General features: G+C 41.0%; 1 protein-coding gene across 1 annotated transcript in view; it reads right to left on the bottom strand.

The window, feature by feature from the left end:
- Window positions 1-309: 309 nt before the first annotated feature.
- rnf220b (ring finger protein 220b) overlaps window positions 310-19,580 on the bottom strand; it is a gene marked incomplete at both ends in the record, with an annotated part of 28,620 nt that continues 9,349 nt past the window's right edge. The window contains 14 exon segments of the mRNA XM_083911064.1: window positions 310-381; window positions 635-709; window positions 1,706-1,814; window positions 3,312-3,396; window positions 3,492-3,550; window positions 3,672-3,731; window positions 4,387-4,483; window positions 4,868-4,955; window positions 5,306-5,349; window positions 7,984-8,073; window positions 8,349-8,391; window positions 9,620-9,712; window positions 9,811-9,853; window positions 10,834-10,960. Of these exon segments, the coding sequence (XP_083767190.1) occupies window positions 310-381; window positions 635-709; window positions 1,706-1,814; window positions 3,312-3,396; window positions 3,492-3,550; window positions 3,672-3,731; window positions 4,387-4,483; window positions 4,868-4,955; window positions 5,306-5,349; window positions 7,984-8,073; window positions 8,349-8,391; window positions 9,620-9,712; window positions 9,811-9,853; window positions 10,834-10,960 (1,085 nt within the window).

Genomic DNA, 19,580 nt, shown 5'->3' with positions numbered 1-19,580 from the left:
TTTTTTAATATTCATTTTTCAGTGCCTGAGCTCTCAGTTGGTTTAAGATGCTTCTTCTGATCTGGTTGATGTTGCAGCAGGAACATGGATATTGTACAGGGCCGTAAAGGAAGGTCAAAGGTCACACTTGCTGCTGTCAGGGGTTTAAGGATGTTAGGACAGACATGTAGGACCCCCAGAAGGTGTGAGGAGGAGGAGGAGGAGGAGGAGGAGGAGGAGCAGGGCGGGAGTCTATGACAGGCCAGCTGCCCACAAGTCCACCGCTGATTGGTTAAAACAGAAGAAGCGAGTCGACTACGAGCGGCTGCGTCACAGGAAGACCCGCCTCAGGTCTCCAGGAGAGGTGATGGTGTTGCACTGAGGACACAACTTCTTTGCTCCCTAAAGAAAGAAGGAAAAAAAGTAAGACAAAAATATGCCTTTTATTTAACATACTCTAATTATTTTAACGTTTATGTGAAAAAACTCAAATCTGATGTCACAGTGCAGTGATGCTTAGTAGTATTTAACACTAAATAAATAAATTTGCATTAAGATAAGTGAAGGTGTTGCAGAGTGTCCTAAAAAGCAGCCCTAATGTTTGGTAGGGGGGGCGTAGGGGAGAGGGTTAAGATAAGGTGTGTGTGTGTGTTACCAGCGTTCGAAGCCAGCACTCCTCACAGTGAACATGCCAGCACTGGATGGAGGTGAGAGGCGTTGTGTACGTGTCCTGCAGAGAGAAACACATGTAGTCCATCAAGCTGCCACTAGATGTCCATGTGAAACCACAATAAGAGCCTTAAAAGACGCTCAGTTATTTATTACACTGTACTGTTTTAATACATGATAAAATACATATTGTATCATTTCCATAACTCAAAATCAAAAACTAAATCTTGCAGGTTGAGAAAAAAAAGTATGGAGTTAGTAACAGTGTATTCACAGGTGCAGGAGTCTGATAGGATCTTTGTCTTCTCAAAGAATTGTGTGCTTTGATTTTATTATGGTTTTTTTTGTGGAGTTGCAGAGCTGTGAGCAGGCTTGTAGCTGAATAACTACAACATAGATTTTGTTGTATAAAACAGGACGATTATGTGACTAATAATTGTTGTCATCATAGATATTAATCGGTTAATCACTCGCTCTATAAATTGAAATAAAGTTGTGAAAAATATCCGTCAGAAGTTCTCAGAGGCCAAAACCTTCGAAGAGCTTCTTTTGTTCAGTCGACAGCCCAAAATGATGATATAAAGCAATAGAAAAGCAACAAATTCTCACATTTTTTAATCTGGAATCAGCAAATGTGGCATTTTGCTCAATAAACGACTCAAATTGATTGTAAAAATATTGTATATCTGTTTTCTGTAGGTCAGCTTTTTGATGAATTGACTGACGATTACAGTGAACTTTTGTTCTGAAATGTTTACATAGGTGTCAGATCTTTTACAGCCTACAGTATATCATACATAATACAGAACGGATATTACTGAATGATCATTTCATGTTAACTGAGATAAAATTACTTTATTAAGTGTTTCACCTATCTTTAAAGAGCAAAAGAGACAACACGTACAACTCTGTATCATCACCATAAGCATTACTGATATTATTGACTTATTGCCCAAAACACAGGTCCCTTCAGGAATATCACCAGTTTCTGCATTACTGCCCTGTTATCTCTATTGGGTGTGTCTGCTCTGCTGATTTAATTGGCTTTTGTACTCACCATGCAGATGAGGCATTTAAATCTGTCTCCTTTAGACAACTGTTTCTCCAAATCCCGTATCCGAGATTTAAGTGCATCCAGAGTTGTCAGCGTGGAATCCTCTGAGAGCCTGCACACACACACACACACACACACACACACACACACACACACACACACACACACACGCGCGCACACACACACACACACACGCACACACACACACACACGCACACACACACGCACACACACACACACACACACGCACACACACACAAACACACACACACACACACACACACGCACACACACACACGGTTGCAGGAGGGGAGATGGGAGGGTGCGTGCGTGAGTTGGGCAGACACTGGAGAGTCATTTATAAATCGAAGACAGATTAAATTATTCGCTGGCCAACATGGACACTGAGCATGAAATTTAGCAGCAATCACATTGCCTGCATTCGCTGTCTCATTTATCATAAGCAGGGGGGGTACGTGAGTGTGTGAGAGACGTGTCAGGGTCCTCACAGAGATAGAGGTACACACAGACACATGCACAATTACAGGATGGAGTATATGTGCAGACACACTGTACAGCGAGGCAGACAGGCTACAATGCATTAAGTGTGATGAAATGTGTGTACACGTGTGCATCGCCTGCTGTGACCTTGATCGATGATATCATCGCATTGATATAGTATTGTGTATCATGCTGGTGGAAGCCCGGCAGATAGTCTGAACTGATACGACAGAAAGAGCCAGGGCCGCCAAAATACTTTTTACAGTCAGAGATGAAATCACTTAGTTAGCTCTGATTGGCTGATTTTACACCTGGGATTCACTACGCCGAACCGAGTTTACTGCTGGTATTTCTTTTATTTATTTTTGACTTAGTTTCAGTTCTGGAGCCCAAACCATGTGAGTTTACACAAAACTAAAAATTTCAATATCAAATATATTACACAAAAATACAAAATCTTTAACAGATATACCAGACTCATACTCCAACTAACAAAGACGACTATGAACTAAGAGCTTTATTCAATGTTATATCAATATCACAAATAACACAGATTCATTAATGTTTTTATTGAACCTAAAAACAATAAGTCACCAGTGTTCGCTGAAAGTATTGGCATCAAAATATCAAAAGTAAAAGTTGCCATTATGCAGAATGATCCATTTCAGGATGATGTTTATTATACAGTATTGTTGCATGATAATTATTGATGAATGAATATGCACATCCCTTTAATGATACTGCTGGTAAAAGTAATAATAATCATTTTAATTGAGATACTTCTGGGTAGGCTGGAGGATCAATTAGGTTTAAACTTATATTCATTTATAATAAGACCTAATTTACTTGCTGATCATTCACATTATATTGTTGATATATTTTACATTATCAATCTGAATTTGCAGAGTAACTAAAGTTCTAAAATAAATGTAGCATTTTAATTGTTGTAACACATTCAATAAAACTGTAAATCACAACCTGAATTGTGTTATTATCCCTTACACTGAGAATGTTTTGGGGATTATTATCAGTGAGGATATCTGAGACGCAGAGAAACGTGACATGAACATCTGTGTTGTGTATTGTCAGCGCTCAGTGACAAACTTACTTTTCTATCTCAGAGTTTTTGCAGGTTTTAGGAAGACCAGCGATGCTGCCGTCCATCTTCTCTCCACTGCTGGTGGATGGACTCCCTTAGAAAAACAAACAAATAAAACAAACTGTTCCTACACAATTCTTTCATTTGTTTTTCCTCATTCTAGCAATTCACAGAGTTTACTCAACTCACCATCGTTTGACCATTTGGAAAATTCTAAGCTTACTCTGGAGTCGGGCAGCATACTGCTGCTGCTGAAATATAGCAAATCAGAAGAGATTGAAAGATCACTTGTAAGTCATTATAACAAATAGATTATATGATCATTTTAATATTTAATTGAATATCCATCCTGTCAGGTGCGATACATACTGCACTGTTGTGTCCTTGGAGTTTTCTCCTGAGCAGGGGATCACATCTGTCTCTGTGTATCTGAGAACAAAGGTCAGGAAACACTGAACACAAGGCAACAACAAGTAGTGCTGGAGAGTAACTAAGCACATTTATTCAAGTACTGTACTTAAGTACAATAGTCAGGTACTTTATTCTTCTACTTCACTACAATTCAGATGAATATTGTACCACATAATTTATTATATAACTTTACTTACTCTGCAGATTAAAAATAATAATATATATATACTGTATATATATATATATATATATATATATATATATATATATATATATATATATATATATACAAGATAAAACTTAATTGAATCACAAGCAAGTAAAAAGTAATGTACACATGAATGCATCAATAATTATAAACCATTAATATAATATACCCTTTTCCGAAATGGCCCATTCTACAGAATTAATACTTTTACTTTAATAATAATAATATTTTGATGCTAATACTTTTGTACTTTTGCTTGAGTCAAGTTTTAAATGCAGGAGTATTTTTACACTGTGGTATTGATACTTTTACTTAAGTAAAAGTACCTCTTCCACCACTGACATTTTCTTTTGTTAATTGAAAAAAATATACTTTATCTTGAATATATATGTATGTATTCTTCTCACTTGATTGTACACTCAAATATACAGTAAAATCCAGTGTTGCTGCTGTGTTAAAGGATACTGTGCCCTGCCGTACTCCAGAGTATCGTCTCCGTCCACGTCCAAGTCTGCGTCGCTGTCTCGACACTCCTTAGAAGTCGTGCTCACCAGCACTGCACCTGAGGAGACATTTTCCACAAGAACAAATCAAATCAAATGTTGATTTCAAACTTTATGCTTGCAAAAGAACAAAGTGGAGGGAGAGAAACAGGCTGTTCTTCAGTTCACAACAAGGTGAATTTCAAAATGACACAATGTGCTGTCTGTCTGCTTGTGTCTGTCAGTCAGTGTGTAACAAGTCTGCAGGTCAGAGCTTTCTGCTCGGGTAAAGGAAACCGTTACTTTTAATCTAACCTTCAAGGCATCTTGCTCCGCTGTAATCTGGACTGAAAAGTTCAGTGGTTCTTCAACTGTCACTCAGTCACGTTATCCGCCCTCCACTGAACAAGATCACACACATGGGTACCTCGGCAGCGCACACACACACACAGATTTATGCTTACCTTTGAACCCTCCCACTATAGACGACATGTGCATCCTTCTCCTCTCATTCCACTCGTCCTGCAATGGCGCCAAGTCCACTGAACCCTCCTACAACACACACACACACACACACACACAAATAAACACACAATTTCACTGGCTCGATGAATATGTCCATATGCCTCTCGTAGCCTCAAGCTACGTATCTGCTTCTGTGTTTTCATAGCTGTGAACCAACGCCGGCAGTGTTTTCACATGGATACACAGCGTGCTGACAGTGATCTTGATGCTACGTGAACAAAAGCAGTCAACAGTGTCAGGGAGTTTGGACCACCGACATTCTCTCAACCCTGCACGTTACGTATATATACACTCATCTCCGATTACAATAAAAATGTCAAGGAAACAAAGATGTTCATTTGTCGTCTTCTGAAAAAAACCCAGAAAAAAACACGCACCTGTCCATCTTCTGGTTTTCTCCTCTTCATCTTCCCGACCCTGACTGGGAACAGACAGAAGATCAGAGATGAGATGGTGATACAGACACTTTAAAAGCAGGCCACAGTGACTTCAGCTGTTCCCTTTGTGACTCTCAAAGTTCGTACAAACTTGCAGATTAAATAGGATCCTGTTCCTATGATATTTTTGTGACGCTCTTCGTCTTAAAATTTGAGCTGTCGACTAATCAATGAGTTGATCTACAGAAAAATAATCAGCAACTATTTTGATAATCGATTAATCGCCAAAGTCATTTCCTTGCTTAAATGGCAGAGATTTCCTGCTTTTCTTTGTTTTGTATCACATGAAAGTGGATATCTTTCCTATCTCTATCCTTTTGGACTTTGACAAACTGGGATGGACATTTTATAGACCAAATGATTAATCGATTAATCCAGAAAGTAATCGGCAGATACTTGTTTTACATGTGATAGAAATGTGTATTCCTCCCACAAATAGATAACATTAGGAAATTCATAAACAGGCAGTAGTTTGTGATGGAAGTAACACAGGAAAAAGTAAGGGACTGTATGCCTAGGGGGACTTTTTGAGAGATCTGAGCCTAGATGTATACATTTTTTTCAGTCTTTTGGGATGTAGGTAATATTTTATACATTTATACATCAAAAAGACAACTTTTACTTGTGTCATTAAAGTTCTCTTTCTGTTTCTGGGTTTTATTAATGTGTACATTAGTGGTGCACATTAGAAGTTCCATTAAGATATTAAGGTTTAAACCGGGATACAACAAAAAACGTTGCACATTACAGTATTTTGACAGGTTGCTGTTTTTTTCTACAGCAAGAAAAGGGTTCAAAGAAAACAACGATAACCCCGGGGAGGCCCTTAAAGTTCAACCCCAATATTTCTTCACGCAGAACATTATTTTCATTCATTCATCGTAATTTCAACAAGGCATTTCTTACTTCCCAAAACATAACTTTGTATGTGATGAAAATGGTGGAAAACATAACCTTCATGTTATATTATGCCTCTGTTCAGAGTTTGAGCACATTTATTTACTTTTGCCATTTTAATTTGTATTCCTTTTTACATTTCGACAATTAATAGCAGTGATTCCCAACCAGGAGTAATAGACTGGATATGAATTTGAATTTTTTTATTAAAACATAAATATATCTAGACTTTTTTTTAGTTTAGGATGAAAATAAATGTTATTTCTGGCTGAAAGTAATGGATACATCGTCAAAACTGTGGTAACAGCAAAATCCAACACCTGACCCATTAAAAAAGGACAATAAGAGAAGGAGCCCAAACTCTGACAGCTTCAGGATCATGACTTGTAACAACCAGTTTAAAGGAACACATTTGAAGCATGGTGGGTGGTGTTGATGACGCAGTACTTGAGCTCATCTGGCAGCATCATAATTAAAAAATAAAAACTTGTTTTTGTTGTTATATAAAAGAAAACCTTTACAGTTTATATGTAGATCGACCACATTCATCCACAGACTCTGAGGTACACAAAAGATCCAGGAAGCGCAGATGTGGGCTCCCCCACCCCCATACTCCCCTCTGGTATAAAAGTTAACATGGCAGAACACAAACTGCACCTTCTCTCCCACTGTGACCTGACTGACTGCAGATTGCATAGGGGGACATTAAGTTTTAGGACCCACTAATTCCTGCTAGATGACAGTGGACCCCCAAGGAGGACACACACAAACACACACACACACACACACACACACAGAGCCGGTGGCCGTGACCCGAGTACCGCCATCCCAGCGGACATAATGAGGGTTAAAGAGATGGTCATAGATGAGGAAGAGCTCATCAAACAAAGAGAGAAGAGAGAGGGAAAGAGAGAGAGAGAGGTTGATTAATCAACAGAGAAGCCCCCTCCTCCTCCCATCCTTTTTTATCCCTGACATGTATTTAGAAGCTCATTATGCTGTCCTGTTATAAGACCCAATAAAGGCTAACAGACCTCGACAGCGTTGGCAGTTTGAAGAGTCAGCTAAGAGCTGGTGAATCTCAGCGTTAATAATAACAGTAGTAAGATGTCGGTAGTGTCAGCCGCTGCTTTAAGGACACTCTGTAAGTCTACATGTCTATCAGTGCAGCCGCTCTATTGTAACACCCATAACGTCGTTAGATGGTCGCAGAACATGTCGGAAAGAAATGAAATAGTTGTTTTATTACTGTTTATTTATTCTTTTATTGTTTTGTTAATCTTTTTCCGCACCACTTTCTAGTAAGGCATGCTTTAAAGGGTTTATAAGATGTAAGTAATGCCTTTATTAACTGTTTCCAAGTCATTTATGAATCATTTTGCTTCATGGATCAGTTTTAAGCCATTTTTAAGAATAAGTTTTGCCTGATGTTCATCCCCCCTTTAACTTCATTGATTATGATAACAACACTTCATTAATGATATAATAACTTTTTTGCGCTGCAAATTTGTAAAAGTGTCATTTTGGAGATAAATGGCTTGCACTGGAAATCGGCAATTAATAAATAATTTATTAACAATTAATAAAAAAACATTAGTTATAAACCCTTTTTTAGAAAGTCATTTCGTTATTTTTTTAAATGAAAGACTGGTTCATAACTCAATAGCAGCTTGTTCTGGCTAAACGTGATGATGAAAAAAGTGCTTCTCAATGTGTCTTACCAGCTTGTGTGCAGTCTAGGTGGGCTCCTGCGCTGTGGGGGCGTAATGGGGCAGATTTGACGTAGCACCTGCACCAGCAGAGGTCATCGACTGTTAACATATCAAGAGGTCAAAGTTGAAAGGTTAATAGCTCCTCTGCTCGTGTGGGCGCTAGGCCAGTGTGTGAGATGGTATGGGAAAAAAGGGATGATATGTGAAAGACTGGTGAGGGGTGAGGGGGCGGAGTAGGAAACACATAACTGGTCGCATCAGTGTGAACAAAAGAAACTCTGACACCTTACTTTGTCAAAATGTAAAGCCATTTAAAACAGCAGACCTGGCAGTCCACTGAACTGAGCTTTCTCTCAATGAGTGCATCAACGTACCATTTAGTCTGGTGTGTCTGTTGGCCCGCACACGGAGGAACGTCTGTAACACATAGAAAGGACTAAATCAGTATGTTTCCTATTTTATCAATATTTTTTATTCACATTTCTACTGGAACAAAATGGACAGCGGCACGGTAGACGGCCATTAGATAGTAATATTGATCCACTTAATGTCTTCATTTCTTATGCTTATCGTGGATAACATTTGTTACTATAGTCGACTTTATTAGAATGCAAAGATTGCAAATTCAGCAAATTTAAAAAGGGTTTCAGTACTTATCCTTGTGTGCTTTCATCTTCAACTTATTATGCTTAAAGTGTAATTCCGGTGTATTTGCATTTGCTTTTTCGGCATGAACATACATCAAACAACACTGATTTGAACTGAACTCCAGTGCATTCGGTAATCTACTTGTTTGGGCTGCCTCTCAATATGAACAGAGCCGACTGTTTGGTTGTAGCATTTTAAAACAGTCTTTTTTATTCATTAATGGTTAAAAAAAAGCCGCTTTGGTTGGTTCAGGGCTCCGTCCTGAGCTGCTCAGTGTTAGCCATGTCTGGCTGTTAGCGACTCTCGGGGATTTCTCTGTTAATAGGAGATCAACAAAAAAACTGTCTCAATGGCTTATTTGAAAAAGACCATGTAATGCAAATACGCCGGAATGACACTTTAATATCTACCTCATTTTATGTTTGTACTATATTCACTTGTCTGTGTTTGTCTGGAATGTTTCCTTAACTGAATCGGGGGTGTAATATGTTGAAACAAACTTGTATTTCTGAGCTTTTTGAATAAAAGGGGCTTGACTTGACTCGTGACAAACGTTTTACTTATAAGTGAAGTTGAGCGTTGAGCACAGCATTTAATCAGCCCCAGACCATAAAACTGGTGAGTCACTGGCACCACACCAGGAAACAAACACTATGTTTTTATGATGTTACTAACTACTAGCTGTCCAAGGCTCCTATAGTGCACTAATCAAAAGTATCAGTACACATGTTTAGAGGTGACACATTTATATAAAACATCTGACAATTTCACAGATTCACTCAGTAATTAGAGGCACTATGAACCTGACAAAAAACATCCACCCTTACACTTTAACAAATGTGCTGCTGTTTTGGCTCTTTATGTTTCCTGTTGATCTTTAGGAACATTTGTCCAATTTTGTGTTTAATTCTGAGCTCCAGTGGAAATGCGCCAATTTACTTTGTAGATCACATTCTCCTGATCATCTAATACTGGTTTATTTATTTCTTCACCTCACCTGGTATCGGTCGGAGTGGGCTTCATCCGACGTTCGAGGGGGCGAGGTGGGAGAACCTCCTTCGCGCTTGATATGAAGAGAGAGCGAGAGAGACTGGACAGAAAAAAAAACAAGAATAAAGAACAGAGAGTCAAAGGAAAGATTACGACCACTGTGTTCTCTTTAAACTCATGACGCTATCAACTGTTTACCTTCGGTGTCCTTATGAGGTGGTTGTGCTGCACTGGAGTGGTGCTGCAGAGAAAAGAGACAAATAATTCAGAAGCTGATTTGTTAAACACACACATAAATCAACTATGACCCTGTAAAATATACAAACACAATATTGTCAAATGTCATCTCGTAAAATAACCTGCTGCTTCTGTCTTGTCTGAATTTGTGTCTGAGTCTGTGGATAACCTCATTTTATTCTTTCTCACTTTATGTCTATCAAACAGATACTGTATACACACACACACACACACACACACACACACACACACACACACACACACACACACACACACACACAGTGTCCCCGTGGGCCAAGTTCAATTTGAAACCATTACTGTCCACGGAGCGGTCGTTAAGCAGATTTGGAGTGTAATGTCTTTATTGGAGGAATCATTCTTCTGGTCTAAGCAGCAGGTAATGTGTAAGGTGTGTGTGTGTGTGTGTGTGTGTGTGTGTGTGTGTGTGTGTGTGTGTGTGTGTGTGTGTGTGTGTGTGTGTGTGTGTGTGTGTGTGTGTGTGTGTGTGTGTGTGTGTGTGTGTGTGTGTGTGTGTGTGTGTGTGTGTGTGTGTGTGTGTGTTGGGCTGAAAGCAGACATTAGCAGGACATTATCCACCCGCTGTGTGATTGGTCGCCTCGAGGCCGGAGGCTGTAATATGAAATATGTAGGGAACAATGAGGCAGCTTGTAAACAGTGCACGCAGGTGACAGAAAAGACGGGAGATACCACCTGGGGGAACTGTCGGGGGGGGCTACAGCTACAAAATCTGTGAACATTAATAATCACCTGAAAGCTGAACAGAATATAATGTCTGGGATGCAAAAACAGGAGGAAAATGACAAATGGATCAAAAAAAGTAAGTGAAAAGTGGAAAGAAAATGATGTGACCGACGATGTAAAGATGTGATTCTTAGTGGCACCGTAACGAGATTTATAGATAAAACCACTTGGTGGAGATTCACTGAATCATGATGTGAGTGGAGTGAAATCAGATCATGATACCTGATTTGTATCTGGGCAAGTTTGGTCAACTCCTGCTCCATGTGATCCTGCAGCTCTCCTGGTCGCAGAATCGCCTGGCAGACTGGACACATTGGGGCCTGAGCATCATAGAGACCCTTCACTTTGCCTGAATAATAAAGAGAGTGAGAGAGTTAAAGGGCACATATTATGCTCATTTGCGTTTTTTATACTTGTATTTTGGTTAAACATGTTTACTTGCTTTATACGTTCAAAAAGCACATGAAAGATGTGCTACTGGAAAAACTGTATCATGACTCATCATGTTGGCTATTAAAAGATGCTTTGTGCTACAGAGCATATAACACTTAAATGTGACTTAAGATAATATTTTATAATACGTTTGCATTCAGTATGCATTAGGCATGACTGTTTCCCTTTTTCTAAATGTTAAAGTTTTCCTTTACTTTTGATAATTCCTGAAAAATATACATCTATGTCCAGGCTAGCTCTGTTGAGCTCTACTGCACATGAATGCAAGAACTAAAAAAAACCTCAGCTGTGTGCATTAAATTAAGTTTTTTATATGAAATTCTAGGGCATTAGATAGCAGTCAGAATTCAACAAAGGCCTGGACTCAAACTGGATATGGTGCCAATCGACCACCATGACTCATTAAACTTTATTGTCAGAGTAGGATTTGTGTAGTTGAGAACCGCCTTCACTGTGTGTCTATCTGTGTGTTCAGTAGACCTATCTGTACTATTGACAGACAGTGGCAGTGAGAGTAAAACAAGGTTACACACACACATAAACACACAGACAGACTGCTATGGCCCCCTGCTGTCAGTGTGTTGACATCATAGGCTGTCAATAGGAACATTACCCAGGAGGGCCGCTCGGCCCATTGGGCCCCACTGATGGATTACAGCCATAAGCAGCCAGCTGGGAGCCTGAGGAGCTCTACTATATCAAGATTTTACCTAGTAGATGAGGTGATTTACTCCTGAAAGCCATCAATCACACAAAGAGAGCTAGTAGGCAAGATGCACCTAATTTCCCATCTCTGCACAGTCAAGGGAAAACAAATGACAGGGCTGGCAATCACAATTTAACACTTTTTAATACACAACATTACAAACAGATTAGTATTTCTGACAGTTTCTCAGTTTTCCCTCATTGTGGCACATGGAAAACTGAACTTACTCCAGGACCTTATTATCCAAACACTGGACTTTAACACTTTCCCCCAGCTCCACTCCAAAATAACCAGCAACATGACAGGCTCAGACGCCGATGTCTGTGGACATGTGCCGTCCCCTGACATCAGTTGAGCTATGAGCCCCCATAATGAGGAACCAAATGGCACAAAATGGCCTCTAAATAAAACATGGGGTGGAAAATAGAAAGTGGAGTCAGGTGTCCTTGGGAGAGTGACAGCTCTCCTGGTTTCACCCCCACTCTCTGCACTCGCCTTTTTTGCATCCCCTCGCGGAAGCCTAAATGACTTTTCCCGACACGCATCGAACGTTCCCGGGCTTTCTGCGCTCTGCCGCCCGGAACATGCAGGCATCAGTAAACAATGAAATCTCTGGGCTGAAATTGAATTTATAACCACATTACCTGCACAGATAACGTCTCTGAATGGCGCCGCGATAAGAGCAATGGGATTTGATTTTCAGGTGTTTTATTGGTCCACTTTTTGGATAAGCCCCCTCCTCTGACTACAGCCCCCCCCTCCCCACCCTTCACCTCTGCTCCACACAAACATCCGATTTAATAGTGTGGAGGCGGGCATGTTTTGATGTATGGATGAGTGTGTGTGTGTGTGTGTGTGTACATGCTTTTGCTGAAGCCTGACTCTGTGCCTGTGCTGCACTCTCATAAGTGACAGTTGTTGGTTCATGACCACCTTTTTACATGTCTCTGTCCCCCCACTGCCCTCCGCCCCAGCCCACATAAACCCTGTCAGTATCAGTCAGCCTCAGCCCCTCTTCAGCCTGGGGGGTCTCAGACACACAACAGGGAGCTGTAAAATCTGCCTGTGGGGCTTGTTAACTGTTCCCTCTCTACGGCAACTGGCTCGGGTGGATTGGCCCTCTCTCGCTGGGCTGTGCTGAGTTTGATTGGTTCATCTCTTAATGGAATCACTGTCTCTGTGTCTCCGATTGTTTCCTTTTGCTGTCTTTTTGTCTCGCCAGTTCAGGACCTCCTTTCCTGGATGTCTAGCCTTTGTCCAGCTACCATTTGCCCGCTTCACTTACTGTTCCCACTTGGGTGGGAGCTTCTTTGGTTATATTCAAGTTTTGTTCCGATAGAGCAAAATCAGGGAGGCATCATTTCTTTTTTATCCCTAATTTATGGTCACTTTTCTATTTTCATAATCAGTTTACGATGATGCTTTTATGTACAACTGGAAACCATAAAAAAATGGGATTGTCATAAAACAAATCAATTAACACAGCATATTTTCAGCAAGGATTCATGCATGATGAGCATACATGATGAGCGTGCCTGTCTTATCTCCCTGTGGATTTGAAGAGAACACACCCCTGGGGCCGAATAACCAATCAGAGCGCTGCGATATGTCTCTGCCCTGTCCCCGCTATCGGGAGCATCATGAGATAGTAAAGTTCATGTTTTAAAACAAAACAATACACCGCCACCGTCCTCCTTGTCACCATTGTATGATTGATGTTGAAATCCAGTTTTGTTTGTTCTGCATCTGGACTGTGACTGTCCCAAGTTTAGTGCTCACCACTGCAACAGAGAGATCAGAGTCCTGCTGACAGATCCTTAAAGCATTGAGCCCCCTGAGGGCTAGGGTAATGGCCGATGCCAGCGCCCATATGACGGCTGCCAGTTCTGCTGATGCAGACAGAGCGGAGATGCCTAACGTGACCTTTAGTGAATGCCACATCACATCAGGCCTGGATGTCACCCGCTGACATTATGCTGGGGCATGAAAAGGCTGTTCTGCAGGGGAGACATGGTGACAAACGTCCCCCCGGTGACAAACCTGTGGACGTGGTATAATTCTGATTGACGTGAGGACGATTGGACAGCTTTGAATGGCAGGGGACGTACAACAGAGCATCCAGGGAGGATGTGGAGGATGTGGAGGATGTGGAATTTGTTTTGTGTTGGCTGGGTCTGATTTTTTCTGTGTTCACTGGCGATAAAGTGCTGAGACAAGTCACTCCTGGCATCATTATCCCAATCATCAAACAATTCTCTAAGCACATCAGAAATCCCTCTATAAAGTCATAACAAGCACAGACTCTATATAAGATTGGTGGGGGGAGTAAAGTTAACGCTTGGCGGCTAACACTGCAGTGGTGGGTTGTGTAGGCAGGTCCTTGGCACACTTTCAGAGGAGACGGAGGGCTATAAAAGCCATTGGCTCCTGCCACACCTGTACCCCACCCTATCCCGCGGCCTGCTTCCTATTTAAAAGCATCACATGCAGGATATTAGTCAGGGTTTTTTGCCGTCTGTGAGGTAGAACTAACCTCTGAAGCGGAGGGGGGAGAGGGGAAAGTATGCAGGCCGCCGTTTGTTTTTTATTGGGGAAATAATGGCCTATTGAGAGGTTGGGTATTTAATGAGCAACATAATAGGCCCTGTAGTAACACATCTGCTATGAGCAGAGTCATTTCCTCAGCTTTCAAAGGCTGCTGCTCCAGCCTTTGAAACAGCAAGTTCAGTTGCCTTTGACTTACTACTTCTAGATATCTGCTTTTTATTAATTGCAGAATTGCTACACCGGTAATACACAAAATACAAATGTGCCGCTAGGCTCCATGTTCAATCCTAACCACATTTCAGCGGCCGATGAAGGCACACTCCCTCTCCTAGCTTGACCTCAAATCTCTCACTGTCCAATCTAATTCCAGCATCCTTCAAAAATATCCTTCCTACTCTGCAATCAATTGTGTTTAATGTATTAAAGACACTCACCACAACCACCACAACCTTTGGCCCTTGCACAAATCAATGCCTCGTTAGACCTCTAATGATCATTCATTGACTAATAAGATCTGTATCAACCTCTTGTAGAACATTGATTGGCCTTTGGCCTCTGTAGTGCTCTGCGCATTATGTGGACAACGAAGATGGCAGCTGTAAGTCCTGGGGAGTCAGATGATGAAAAAGCTCCTGGTGGGAATGGACAGGAATCCTAAACCCCAAATGGACTCATTCTGAAGCACCTCAGGCCAAAGCCCTTTTCTTCTGCCCCACAGATCAATGGACATAACCTCTATGACCACAGGTCAATCAGCACACAACCCCCCAATTTCTCTCCCTCTCGTTCTTTCTCACTCTCATCTTCTGCATTAGTCACTACAATTGTCCATCAGGTGCGGGTGTGACACAGCATGAATGTGTCCAATCATCTCGTTGATGGAGAGTGGACTGGCAAGCTGTGCAACTCTGTCCCTGTGACCATATTTCCCTTCTCAGGACCTGAGGGCAAAGATCGAACCCTGCCTCCACTTCGCTCCAACCAATCAATCTGGCCCTCATTGAGATGCATGGCTCAATGATCTTTGATAGTGACTTACAGATTGGAGAGAGGGAGTGGAAGTCAGGGGGGAAAGTTAGGACTGTCCTTTGGTATTTGAGGTAATATGAGGCTACTTATAAGCCACCTCATAGGGAAATGTCTGCAGGTCTATTTGAAGTGTTTTGTTCTGAAATATCTGAAAAACATCAAGTGTGATGATCCCTGGTGGGGTATATATACCTACCTGATTTGAGTCCTGCCAAACCATATCTTTCCCCTTCTTGCTCCTCTCATTTATACAGTCATCTGTCTAACGTCAGCAGTTATCATCCTCCAAAAGATGAGAAGAAATCAAGCTCATACTCTGGGCAGCAAATGCCAAATCCAGACTTTTGACATCCATTTGCTGACTGTCAAAGTCAGTGCATTTGTGTCGGATCAAGAAGCCACTGACGGTGGATAGCGATAGAGATGTTAACCGGTGACCTGTCACTCACTCTGATGCCATCGACCTGCACTCGCTATACAGACTGAAATATACAAAGATCCAACTCTGTCACACTATCATACTGTCAAGACATGAACCTCTCTCAACACATTTCACGCAATCAATTGCCCTAATCGCTTTAACTTAAACTGGAGTTAATGTTTTCCAGGAGGTTGCCCTCTGTTAAACTTCTTCATACCATTTAAGGGATTAAACAGTCTTGCATGGGTCTAAAAATCTACCACATTTGGAGTTTGTAAACAGTTACCAAAAAGTAGCAACTATGCTGAAAAACACAAGGGGGCTTCTGTTAGCTCCTAACAAAGTTGTCATTTTGCAGATAATGGTGACATTAAATGCTTGTTTTTTTTCCAGTGAAAACAATTGGCATGGAAAAACTCTTTGAGGTTCATTTGGTCTCAACGAGTGCCTTCCTCTAGAAGTAAGTAACTCAAACTTGAATGCAAGCCTCCTGTGAGGTATTTATATTTTATGTAGTGGTGTAATTGCTGCAATATATTTCTTTTCTTTATTTGTATGTACATGTGAGTTGAATTTATTGATTATAATCTATATATTATCATCTCAACCACCCTTTGTTCGCTTGTGTGAGAGAGTGCGAGACATCAAGAAGAAACTAATAGACAGATCACAATCCTCATTAGAGGGTAATTAGATTGGCTCCAAAAATACAGATCACTATTACCCGGACCACTGATTAATACACATTAATTCTCTCTCTCTCTCTCTCTCTCTCTCTCTCTCTCTCTCTCTCTTTCTATCTCTCTCTCTCTCTCTCTCTCTCTCTCTCTCTCTCCCAACATCTCCTCTCTCTCTTTTATTGTCCTCTCTCGCTCTTTCTCTCAATTAGTGGTTAATAGGGAGAAAACGGGAAGATCGCTCTGTTGCTTGCATCAAGTACTCAACTTTTCTAAACAGTCTTGGACAAACAGTGTGTCGCTTGGTGTTGAACTTACTGAAGGGTATAATAACACCAGGACTCATCAGTGGTACAACAACTATAGGGAGCCTTGCTATATGACCAGTAGTGACAATTTCCTTACGCCAGTGTCCGCAAAAGAGAGCTCTACTCCTGCCCGCTGTTACACTGATCAGTTTTTGGTGTTTAGCCCTTTTCTCCATCAGTGAGTGATTTTCAATGTTTCCCAAAATGCCCTGAATATAAAGCACCCAGAAATCACACCTGAGCTTTTTGCATTAAGTAGGCGACCGCGGTGCCAACTCTGACACATTCAGCGCTGTACGCACATGCACCAGAGCTTTGTCCCACGCTCTTTAACTCCCTAAACAAACATCAGCCCGCAGTTTTGGCAACTTTAAAACAACGAGACTCAATAAGAAAAAAGTGAGCGCTTTGAACACATCTACTTACAGTCTATCCTTTTTTTTAGCGAGGAAAAACAGTGCCTTTACTGCGTTCTTACTGTTGCTATCAGGTGCATGAGGCACATTTTGAAAATTCAGATGAGGTTCGCAGATGGTGGTGAGAGCTTTAATGTACAGTTATTAGCATGGTTACAGCAAGTAACAAAAAAGATCTGAACATAAGTCTTGTCATGACTCCAGATGAGTATGCTGGGAGAATAAAGGAGTAGAAAGAAAGAAAGAGAAAGAAAAGAGAATGACGGAATTTACTACACTGCCAGAACCACCAGGTTTGCTCTAAAGGAAAAGGTTACGGATTTTAGGAAAAAATCTGGGCCTCCTTAATTTCTTTTCTCTCAATGACTCGCTATCAGAGAGCTCTTACATGATTGGTCTAGATTGATCTCTGGGTAGGTTTTTCAGTCATTTAATGTATGTATTTTTCTTCTGGTTTGTTTTGTCAGTCTGTACACTGAGATTCACCATGCTGTACTCGCTTAATTTCATGGAAAACTTAAGCATACAAATGTGTCAACTGTGTGAACACTAACACAGCTTTAATAAAAATACAAATGACCAAAGAAAAGACTGAGAAAGAAGAGGAGGGAAATACAGAGCAGTGAAGAGAAACCTCCAGAAGAAGAGCAAGCAACACGGTGAGAGTCAACCCTGAGTGAAGACAACAAATACAAAGTGGTGAAATGCAGGCTTTGAGATTATTTCAAGGATTTTTGCACTAACATTTTATTACAGCAGTGCTTCTCAGTGTTTTGCTAAGAAAGAATAATACAAACACAGCACCACACCAGATAATGCAAGCCGGTCTGCTGTTTTATGTGTTAGTGAATTTGTCTGTATTACATTTTAAGTAATTCGGGGCAGCTGACACACACTGTCCTGCTCTACCAAAGAAAAAAACCCCACCTGCTTTCCCCTCACACACCTGTCCCACATACACTTTGTACAGCGCAGGTGAGCAGTGGAAGCCATAGCCATTAGTGACACGCAAATGCACTTCAAACAAAATCTTAACTGTTGTGTTCCGCAGGTAATATGCCGCAATGTGACCAAAAAACGCCCCGCATAGGGCCTCAATCACAGAAAGCCTCCAGTTGGAACTTTTTGGACACCGCCCCACAGCCTCCCTCCCTCCAACCTCAACCTCCAGATAACATCTGATACTGTCAGAAACAGTGTTGACTGCTGCTGGTACGAGAGAACCACAAGCACCTGGTGCACTGTGATACACCTGTGTTTGGGTTAGTCACACTTCCTAAAGGATGTTATTACGTCTGCCTGGATGAGCAAACAATTACGGCAGATGACGACGGTTTTATCTTCAGATAGTGGAAAGATACAGATGATTGAGCAGCTTATCTTCAGTAACCCTCACACAAAAGGAAGGAGGAATCAGGGGCATTTAAAGCTCTGGGCTTTGAGGATTACTTTAAGGTAAAAGCTGAATAGGTCTTGGACGATATATAATATTTTTAGATCTAAGAAAGCACTTCTTCTTATTTTTAGCAAAACCTCTCAGCACAAGGCTACACTGTATATGATTCCCGTAAATGTAAGAGAAGTATGAATTGTATAAAACTTTCTGGTAATATTTTCAGGCAACTTTAAGGATGTTATGGTAAAATAATTTGGAGACTTAATTTGTAAATTCTTTGCGATGGGATCCAGGCTGTGTCTGGCCCTGAGAGATGACAACAAAATGTTTCATTGAATCACGAACATTCAATACAATCAAATACAACAGCACCACAGCCTGAGCCTCCCCAAATGACCCTACAGTGGGACTACTGTCACAATGTGGAACGTAAAAATTAAGATTTTGTTTGAAATGCATTTGCGTGTCACTAATGTCTACGGCTTCCACTGCTCATCTGCTCTGCGTTCGAAGTATTATGTACTCTACATTCAATTAAATCATTTTAATTCTGCATTTGCATGGTAAACAGTAAGCATAACACAGAAAACAAAGCTGAGCAGTAAATACTACTTTTATAGTTGTTTTCTTGTGGGTATAAAGGGCACAGCATCCTTGCCTGCTTTGTGTGGTATCCCAGCACCAAACTGAATCCTCTCGTCCCTGAAACCTTGTTGAGATAAAGATATATTAAGCTTTATTACAACACTCTGAGCGGACGGATGGCCCTTCACATCAAACCAGAAATCACTGTTGCTGATAGTTTTATCGTGTATGTGTGTGTGTGTGTGTGTGTGTGTGTGTGTGTGTGTGTGTGTGTGTGTGTGTGTGTGTGTGTGTGTGTGTGTGTGTGTGTGTGTGTGTGTGTGTGTGTGTGTGTGTGTGTGTGTGTGTGTGTGTGTGTGTGTGTGTGTGTGTGTGTGTGTGTGTGTGTGTGTGTGTGTGTGTGTTGGTGGAATTGTCAAAAGGCAAGTGTG

This window comes from Echiichthys vipera, assembly GCF_963691815.1.
Source record: "Echiichthys vipera genome assembly, chromosome: 3".
NCBI lineage: Eukaryota > Metazoa > Chordata > Actinopteri > Perciformes > Trachinidae > Echiichthys > Echiichthys vipera.
Note: the sequence above shows the minus strand (reverse complement) of the source record. Positions and strands in the feature narration are given on the sequence as shown.